Source organism: Rhea americana, unplaced genomic scaffold (assembly GCF_003343005.1).
Source record: "Rhea americana isolate MKP2758 unplaced genomic scaffold, rheAme1 scaffold_53, whole genome shotgun sequence".
Classification (NCBI taxonomy): domain Eukaryota; kingdom Metazoa; phylum Chordata; class Aves; order Rheiformes; family Rheidae; genus Rhea; species Rhea americana.
Window position 1 is genome coordinate 2,551,686 of NW_028186679.1, and position 10,138 is coordinate 2,561,823.

General features: G+C 41.6%; 1 protein-coding gene across 1 annotated transcript in view; it reads left to right on the forward strand.

Annotated features, from left to right (window-relative positions):
* The window catches only part of ARHGAP21 (Rho GTPase activating protein 21), a 94,537-nt gene extending 88,450 nt beyond the window's left edge, over positions 1 to 6,087 (forward strand). Inside the window, exons 24-25 of the mRNA XM_085318319.1 lie at positions 52 to 83; positions 3,480 to 6,087. Coding sequence (XP_085174445.1) covers positions 52 to 83; positions 3,480 to 5,213 — 1,766 coding nt within the window. The 3' untranslated portion in view covers positions 5,214 to 6,087. The remainder of the gene's footprint in view (positions 1 to 51; positions 84 to 3,479) is intronic.
* Positions 6,088 to 10,138: the final 4,051 nt, after the last annotated feature.

The following is a 10,138-nucleotide window of genomic DNA, read 5'->3' on the forward strand; positions in this document are numbered from 1 at the left end:
AAAAAAAAATTGCACAGAACTAAGCAGATTTTTTTTTTAATTTTTCCACAGATTCAGCTACTAGTGACTCAGCAAAATCTAAGGTAAATCATCTTATGAAATTATATAGTAATAAACATTTGAAATCTGTTAGATATTTACTTGCTTTATTAAACTAATTGCTTATATGTGAAGGTAATGTAGAGCTACGTAGAATTTTTTTGAATAGGAGGAAATACTGTTTTCTCATCAATTAATTTTGAAGTGCTACCCTGAAAAAATTTCACTAGTTTGCAGTTTGTTCCATCTTCTAGGGCAGTCAGCTGCAGACGTAGAAACAGCTGTGTTCCAAACTCTTGTATTTGTGAACCCTTTATCTCCTTTTTGACCCTTATGTAGCAGAGGTAAATGTATATAGTATGTTCATCTTTATTGTTGGCATAYTACTTACTCCTAGACAGTATTTTTTATCTTCTTATTTCATTGGATAAGGTGTATGTAGAATTTAGCTTTTTCTTTTCAGAAGGTCCTCCTCCTCTTACAGAAAACCAAACCATGTGGTTGAAGACTGCCATGCTAAATCTCATTAGAAGGTACTACTGTGGTTGGGAGAATAGTCTGCTGGGCAGGGAATAAGGCTGGAACTTGGACAATAATAGTTCAATCCTTGATTTAACAACAGATTTCTCATTCGACCCACAGACAGATCTTCCAGTCTCTTTGGCTGTGGTTGAACAGTCATTAATATTGGATGGATGTCTGTAGTGCCGGGTGGTCTGGCAGCACACAGTTGATCTTGGTCAGCTACGAGCATGTGATACAGCTTTATGCTGTATCCGAGTTTGTATGAAGTCCTGTGCTCAGCTCATCCTCCTGGTTTGTTGTGAAATGCTGGCCCAGTGGCTTTACTGAGAATATTTGTTGGTGGCTCAGCCACTGCCTTGAAAAAGCCCTTCTTCTGGTGCAAGGTGTCACTTTGCCTCTGTCAGAATGCTGTGTTATTTGCAGCTTACCCCTCACTAAGCACCTTTTGTAAGTAGCGTAGGGCAAGAGCATCAGTTGGACTGTGGTCACAAGCCTGCAAGCAGCAGTACAGATGCATGCAGGTTTCATCTGGCAGCAACCTTGATTCCTGCTCAGCCTGGATCACTTGCAACAAGATAGGCTCCAAGTAGAGTTCCAGCTGGCTGTGTTGCTGAATATCCTTCCTAGCGAGGAGGATATCATCATACTTGTTCCCATTCCCATGAAGAAATTTCAGCTAGCTACATTGCTACATATCCTTTCTGGTGAGAAGGATATGATTGYACCTGTTCCCATTCCCATGAAAAAATATCCTGAGTTTGCCCATCTTTTATGGGGACAGTAACTAACTCAGGAGTGCCTTTAAGTGGTAACTGGCTGTCCCTGAGCGTAAGTGGCTTTGTTGTTCATCAGTTTAAGATTGGCATTTGTCAGCTAGCACAAGAATTTGGGAGATGTCTTCTACCATTCAGAAGGTTGTTTTTGCATGCTGCCAGGCAGTTATTGTGCAAGCGATCATCGCAGGCTGCGCAGATGCTTGTTTCCATCAGAGTATCAGAGCTCTCAACAAGATTTAAGTGTTTCTTGTGTCTGGTTTCTCCTGGTCTCTACCAGCTCTGCATCAAGAGCATAGAGCATTTGTCTGTCATGTAGCAGGATGTTATGGTTATCCATGAACACTTTTCCTACTGTTACTTTGCTAGAAATCTTCTGCAACTCTTCCTGATCCATATTCATGTAAACAAATTAGAACAGCTTTGCTGCTGGGTCTGTCCTGCTCAATATAGCCATTGTATTATTTTTCTTTCTGTTTAATGCTGGTTCGTGAAGTCATATACTGAGAATTTTGATCGTTTCCAGAACCTTTTAAATTAATTTGTGAAAAGCTATTGAATCAGGAGGAAATATGCACTTAGCCTCATCACCAAGAAAACGTTATTAAAAAAAAAAAAAAACACTGTTTACTCTTTTTGTTCTATTCTTTACTTTGTATGGCACTACTGCATTTAAGCTGCAGTAGTAGGCATCCCAACAGCAGAGTTCACTCTCACTGCAATTCTGTATTTATGGAGCATGGAAGCACCTTCTTGGAAAAGAGCCCAATAATTAGATGATGATTAGGGTGAATTAACTTTCCCTTTGTCCTTAATATTATTCTCTGACAGGGTATCTAATACATAGATAGTGTGGTGGTTATCACATCTGCTTTACATGCTGAAGGTCCTGAGTTCAAGCCCCAGTAGAACCAGCACCAGGAAATCTTTGGGAGGTTGGACTAGATGATCTCCAGAGGTTCCTTCCAGCCTTACTGATTCTGTGATTATCTGTGATACTTTCAGTAATCATGTCCCTGTTTTTTTGTTAAAACTGTTATCATGATGGCAGTCCTTCCTCACTTTTCCTCTCCCTCCTGAAATGCTGCATAGTAACAAATGATTGGAATTTCAAAGACTTCCTGAGCACAGCCCCTTCACTGCTGGTCTGGCTCTTCCTTTCCTCAGGTCAGAGAGAGAGCCTAGATGTCTGAACACTGACTTAGATTCAGTTAGCTGAAACCTAAGCTGCTGCTGTTGATCCATAGAGCAAATGCAAGTTTCAGTCCTGCTGTGTTAAAGGTCCCCTTCTGTAAGCACCCCCCCCCTTTCTGTTCATAACATTGCTGTTTTCTTTTCTCAAATGTCTATAAGGTGCAAAGAGCACTGGTCAGTGGTCAAAGACAGGGTAGTCCCTGCCCCAGTCCTCCCATTCTGAAAAATAGCAAAGGGGTAGAAAGCAGGAAAGCACAGAGGTGGCCAGGTGACAGTGTTGTCAGGGTAGTGAGAATATTTTTAATGAAATTTCCAAAATGGAATCATTGAGCTTTTCTATTTTTTGCTTCTGTGTTACTCCAAGGTCAGACTTCTTTTCACTTTAGAAGTAATCTGTTTATTTCTGTGTATTTTCTGTACTTACAGCTAAATCGGGGTTTTGTATAGCTTTGACTGTATTAATAGTATTGAATTGAGTATGGCTTTCAAACTCATACAACCTGAAAGATGAAAAACAGCAAAAAAAATTTTGCTAGAGAAGCTATCCTTCTCACACGGGTAAGAGGAGGGATCAAAGCTGCACTCTCAGGACCTCGTCTGTCCAGCAGTTTCYGTTACAAACTGATCTCGAAAAGGTCATCTTGCTTTAAAGCAGTCTGCCTTATTAATCAGTCAAAGCCAAATATCTGCATGAAAAATAAATCTTTGTCAGATTGGAAGGACTCAGATAAAAAGTGGAAGCCTCAGGATGCAGATTGACTAGTAAGGCAATTTAATGTAGACTACAGAAAGAACATGGAAGTATTTCCTRAATAAAGGCATCATTCTTCTCTGGATATGTATTTAAAAAGACTCAGACTAATGACTGTTTCTTTGCAACTTCTAATCAAGGCCCCTCTCCCCTTCCCCCACTCCCCCTTTTTCTTCTTTTTTTCTTCTTTGAAACAGGGTTCTTGGGGTTCTGGAAAGGATCAGTATAGCAAGGAACTGCTTGTGTCCTCCATTTTTGCAGCAGCTAGTCGCAAGCGGAAAAAAACAAAAGAGAAACCACAACCAAGCAGCTCAGAAGATGAGTTGGATAATGTGTTTTTCAAGAAGGAGCTTGCAGAACCATCTCGTGGTGATACAACAAAAGAGGACACAGCTAAAGGGGAATATGAGAAAGAGAGAGAGACAGGGAGAAAACAGAGGATGTTTGTCCTGAAGGAAAAAGAGAACAGCAGTAAAAAAGATGGGAATGTTGTAAAGGATGAAAAGAAGTTGTTAAAGAAAGAAAGTATCCTGTCAGAGGAACCTTCACTGCCTTATCATGAAAAACATACAAAATCGCCTAATCTCAGCTGTCGGCAAACCATGCAGAAGAATAACCCTAAAATGCCTATTTCACAGTCGTCTTCCCAGGTTGAGGAGACAGTGTCTGATTCTGGCACTATGCTTAGCACTTCCTCCCAGGCTTCCCAGCACAGATATTCATGCAAAAAAGTAGCCAGCCCTGAAATTAAACACAATGAGTTTTTAACAGCTGATGTCAGTTCCATCACCTCAGATTATTCAACTACTTCATCTACGATATATATAACTGGCTTAGATGCCAGTATGCTAAGCCCTGAGGTGCAGTCAGTGACAGAAAGCAAGGGAGAAGATGCTGATGATGAAAGAAGCGAATTGATCAGCGAAGGGCGTCCTGTGGAGACAGATAGCGAAAGTGATTTCCCTGTCTTTGCCACAAGTGCTGCTGCTGAAAGGCTGTCTAAGGCGAAAGTTTCAGAAGTGGTAAAGACAAGTCGGAGGAACTCTGAAGAAAGTGAAGTAAGTTGTACTGAGGGAAGTTCAACACCAAAGTTAGAGAGCCGCAGACTTTTTAGCTCACACAAACTTATTGAATGTGATACACTGTCTAGGAGAAAGTCTGCACGGCACAAAACGGACAGTGAGGGTTCAGGGGATGCGAAGAGTGAGAAGGACTTGCCTACTGTGACCAAAATGTTTGACATAATGAAAAAAGGAAGATCAACAAGCAGTTTAGCTACATCAGCCAGAAGTGAGACTGATAAACAAGAACTTACCTGGAGACTTAAAATTACAGATAGGTTAAAGCTGCGACTCAAATCATCTGCAGATGATATGTTTGGAGTTGGGAATCAAAAATCTAACCCTGCAGAGACTGCAAAGAGAAAAAATATCAGGCGAAGGCATACACTTGGAGGACAGAGGGATTTCGCTGAAATAAGTGTCCTGAATGCTTGGAAAGTTCAAGAGCCAAGTCAAAGTAGAGAGAGGGAATCTGAACTTTCAGCTGTGAATCGGTTGAAGCCAAAATGTCCAGCCCAGGACCTCTCAATTTCAGACTGGCTTGCACGAGAACGTTTACGCACTAGCACAACTGACCTTAATACGGGTGAAACTGGAAAGCCCAGACTTGAGAACACTAGCCTAGCAGATGATGCAAAGGCAGATCTGCTTTTATCTGCAGAGATGCAGGCAGATGAAGGCAGTTCTTCCAGCAGCTTGACTTTGATTAACCGAACACCACCATCGGGACCATTTCAGCCACCAGATCAGGTAAATGGTGAAAGCTATCAGAATATGAACAAAAACAACTTTAGCCCAGCAGTTGACGCCCATCCTCATAAACTGTCTGGGACCCAAGTGGTTAGATCTCGATTCTACCAGTATCTTTGAAATGGGGAGATATGTCCACTACAGCAATTCATTAACTTACTGTTACACTTCCCAGTAACTGTGTTTGTATGTGTGTGTGTACATATATATATATATATATTTTCCTGTACTGTTGTTGTTATGCAGCCTTCATTTGGGCTGGTTTCATCAATGTGTACTGTGGAACGTCTTCACAGTGCATTGTCACAGCCAGAAGAACACTAAAGTTGAAGTATATATATATATATATATATATATATGTATATATATATGTATATATATATTTTAAGAAAAAAATATATTTGATGGCTGCATACAAATGTTGAACAAAGCATCTGATGCAACATGCTGTGTAGTGTATACATGGTTTTATGATTGAGAGTTGACCTGGCATTAGTATGCAGAAAAATTGTTCTTTTGGTTTAGTCACTAACAAGTGCCTCATCATAAATTCATTTGGTTTGTTAGGGTGCCATATTGTTAAATTAGAGAAACTTATTACAAACAAATGAATGCGTTTTACTGTTAATGAGTTTCATTACATTTTACAAATGTTAACACAGGTGGCTACAGAGCTTCCATTCCTTAGGCATTCCAGTAAATCTYGGAGTTTTATATTTCCAATTTTAATACAGATTTTGAGTTTTATGTGACTTGAATTTTTAATCTTTCTGTAAAATAAGTAACTTAAATGTACATATTACATGTGTATCTTTTCTTCAGATACCAGATTTGATATAAATGTTGTAACATAGGCGTGTAGATAGTGGATACTGGATGGAACTGGTTTCTTTTATTGAGAATATAATTCTGCATGAAGACCTAATGAATCCAAACCTGTATCATGCCTGTGTGCATACCCACTTAAACACTGGAAATAAAATTGTTTTGGTGACTCTTTTGTGATGTGAATTTCATTCTAATGAATGATTTTAAAATGTCATGTTTGCAAGTTGCAATCAGCAACAGCACTCAGCATTAGAAAGAAACTGTGGTTATTGCCCAGAAGAATGGCATTTTGCATGGAAAGAGGCAGCTCAAAGCTTCTGAGTGGCTGAATTAAAGATGCCACTTGTTACCAGTGTGTCCCCCATATGGTAAACAACACTTCTCTCACAAGTGTGGGGTTTTTTGTGTGACAGCACTGCGAAGGTTAGTATGCGATAGGTTCAGTTGGTTAAGTATTTTCATTTTGACATACAGGCTGATTCTAAAGTATGTAGCAAGATGGTTTGTGTTTAGTATGTTGGGTTTGTATCACTGAAAAGTGCCCATAATTCTCCCCATATGTGAATACTAGTATCTGCCCTTTCTGCTAGTCGAAAGAGTGTTTTAGGTGTACCTAYGGGTCTTGGTTTGTTTTACTGTTTTAACTATGAAGACTAGTTCATACCCTAAAAACCCTTCTAGGTATGAACTCTGTCTGTATACTGTGTGATATGTTTTATTTTTTCCATTTTCTTGCACGTCTTAAAAACAAAATCCGTTCTTCACTTTATCCACTGCGGGGTATTTCTCTCTCTCTCTCTCTCTCTCTCTCTCTCTCTCTCAAGTATCAACTCCTGATATTAAAACTGTCACTTGCCTGGTAGAAGATTAAAAGTATATTGGTGATAAACAGGAAATGAATATCATAAGCACAAAAAATACTACTTTTACGCATGAGTTCCCATTCCTGGGAGGCRGAAGAAGGAATAACAGGAACTAGAATATGAAAACAGACATGATTTCAAGTAGACTTCTTTCCAAAGTGACTGTAACAGTCTTATGCTTTGATCCACTATGTTACTGTTCCTTGTGGGAAGCAATTATAAAATTTTTCCATGAAGCAAAGCATCAGATGTGACATTTGAAGATGTATGAAAGTTCTCACTACATAATTGTGTAAGGTCTCTGCACTCAATACCGATTCACATAAAAGTGAATTATGTTCTTGTGGTCTCCCTGCAAACTTGAAATGTAAAACRCAAGGAAAAATGTTGCCATATGTTTTGCGAAGCACACAAAATCAGTAATTACTTATTTTTGTTTCAGTTCTAATGGTATTTTGAACAAGGTGTTTGAACATRTGTTATTGCAAAGCTCTATAATGCTGTTCTTCAGCAGTATCCTTTCCCTTTTACTAGAGATGTGTTTTGTCAGAAGAATATTAAAGTATTTGTTGAACATATATAGTAAGTTTCAGGGATCTTCTAGAGGAAGCAGTGGATGTAGAGAAGTACATTTGGGTTCTAGGAGCCTGAACAGTCATCATCTGATTTGACAGGTACTTAGGTGGCTCAAATTAACTTTCACTTTGTAGTGCTTACAGATGACTACTAATTGGTGCTCCTGAGCCTGGATGTGTAGCTGCCAACTGTTATGTTTGAGAATATAAAAGATTTATTGGATTGACTGGAATGTAACACAAAATTAGTTTAGGAGATCTTTTTTTTTAAAAAAAAAAAGGCGCAAACTGTGCTCTAGGTACAAGTGTAAGGCTGTGGCAGCATCAGTGGTACCTTCTGGTGCTGCAGAGCGCTGCACTGGCTGCACAAAAACTGCGCAGCAGTTGGACTCACTCAGTGCGGGAGCTCCTAAGCAGCTGCAGGAAGAGCCTAGATGAAGCCAAGGACATTAATGGTGGTGCAGGGTAGGAGTGGAGCTGTCCTTACCACTGCTGCCTTGCCCTTTGCATGCAAGTCAGATCTTGGAGGAGCTAACAAGGCCAGTAGGCCTTGTTAGGAAGGAAGGAAGCTATGAGGCAGCCCTTGAGTTTGAGGGGAGGTGGAACGATGCTTAGGATTGAAGGGAGTAATCTCRAGGGTGTGTCAGGGTGAGGTGATTTGGGAGATCCACCTGAGGAAAGCAGGACACAGTTATACTGGGCTCTGGCAACATGCCTGAGGTGTSGGGTTTGTTTTGTTTTTTAACAGTCTGATCTACAAATGAAGGGAAATGAATGTGGTAACCTGCCCTATGGGGAGGAATGTGGGTGCCAGTGTTTAGAAGTGGTGTGAACAGTTGCACAGAACCACAGAATAGTTGGCGTTGGAGGGCATCCCTGGAGATTGTCTGGTCCAAACCTCTGCTCAAGTAGGGTCAGCAAGACCAGATTGCCAAAGGCTGTGCAGGGGTTTGAATATCTCCTAGGATGACACAAGCTTTCTGSGTAGCCAGTTCCAGTTTTAAAGCACCCTCACAGTTAAAAAGGTTTTTTTCTGGATGGAATTTCTTGCATTTCTATTTGTGCACATGGTCTTTTTACTAGTCCTCACCAGCTCTGTAGTCTCAAGTCATTGGGAATGGATCCAAGCTTAGATCTGATGGGAAAATAATTAAATAATTAAAGTATTAACCGTCTTAGTAGCGATAGCATTTGGGTTTTTATAACAATTACAAGCAGCATTTCCTATTGCAGTGGTTCAGTGGTTTGGTTTGAAATTCCTTTTAAGGGATCTACTAACAGACATGCAGCACCTCCAGCTTTTTGAGCCATTAATATTGCTCACAACACTGATAATGAGGAATTAAGACATAGCCACAGTTCAGACAGTTTCTCAACAGCTTCTGTGCACTGCTACAGAGCAGAAGGAAAACCCTTTGCTCACCTGCATGAGGATCTCTCTCTGTCTGTATTAATCTGACTTCTCACTACTTTGTCCATTTGGGAAGAAGGAGTTTTGAAATGTGGCCTCATCAGCTATAAAAAGTTGTGTTCTTGTTCTTAAACCCAGGTCATTCAACAGACTCACTTTAAATATCAATCAAGCAATTAATTGTGCCAGCATATGGGAAGAAGTGTAATTTGATACATGGGAGGGGGAATGAATTAAAACAGAACTGCCATCATTGAAGTGGCGCATGTAACTGTGGTGCTCAGACATGAGATTTTTTTTAAAAAATTGCTGCCTTAATACTTTGTTGCCTTAATCATCTGTCATCTTCCCTGTAAGTTCCAAGCCCGCAGGGAGAGCTGCCTCTCAGCAGGGATGCCCAGCACGTGGAGTTTGACCGGAGCAGTTCCAGACAGAAATGTCCTGCACAGCCCTCCCTATTTTCTCTCCTGCCCTGTGCGTCCTCCTTGGTCTGCCTGCACTGCAGTATGGCCCGTCCGATGCAGGGCTTGGTCTCCTGTGGCCACATTACCGCTTCGGTCCCACGGGTGCAGGTAGCCGGCGGCAGGGACGGCGGCAGCTCTGCTGCGAAGCTCTGGGCTGGCGCAGCTGCAGCAGATGGGGGCAGTGTCTCACACGCCTTTCCCTCTACTTGCTTTTTTGCACCGTCTCCCACAGCTAAGGGAAATGGTTAATAGCTTCATATTTGGGGGTGTTTTTTATTCTTTTGTTCGCCCCTACCCCCGCCCGAGCATTGAAGTCCTGTCATATCATAGAATCTTAGAATCAGTAAGGTTGGAAGGGACCTCTGGAGATCATCTAGTCCAACCTCCCTGCTCAGCAGGGTCACCTAGAGCAYGTTAGACAGGGTTGCGTCCAGGCAGGCCTTGAATAGCTCCAGAGAAGGAGACTCCACAACCTCTCTGGGCAACCTGTCCCAGTGCTCTGTCACTCTCACAGTGAAGAAATTCCCCTTCACGTTCAGGCGGAACTTCCTGTGCTTCAGTTTCTGCCCATTCCTCTTGTCCTGTCACATGGGACAACTGAAAAGAGTTTGTCCCCATCCCCTGGACACCCTCCCTTCAGGTACTTGTACACATTGATAAGATCCCCGCTCAGTCCTCTCTTCCCCGGGCTGAAGAGGCCCAGCTCTTGCAGCCGTTCCTCATGGGGCAGGTGCTCCAGCCCTCGGATCATCTTTGTAGCCCTATTCTGGACTCTCTCCAGTAGCTCCATGTCTCTCTTGTACTGGGGAGCCCAGAACTGGACACAATACTCAAAATGAGGCCTCCCCAGGGCTGAGTAGAGGGGCAGGATCACCTCCCTCCACCTGCTGGCAACACTCTTCCT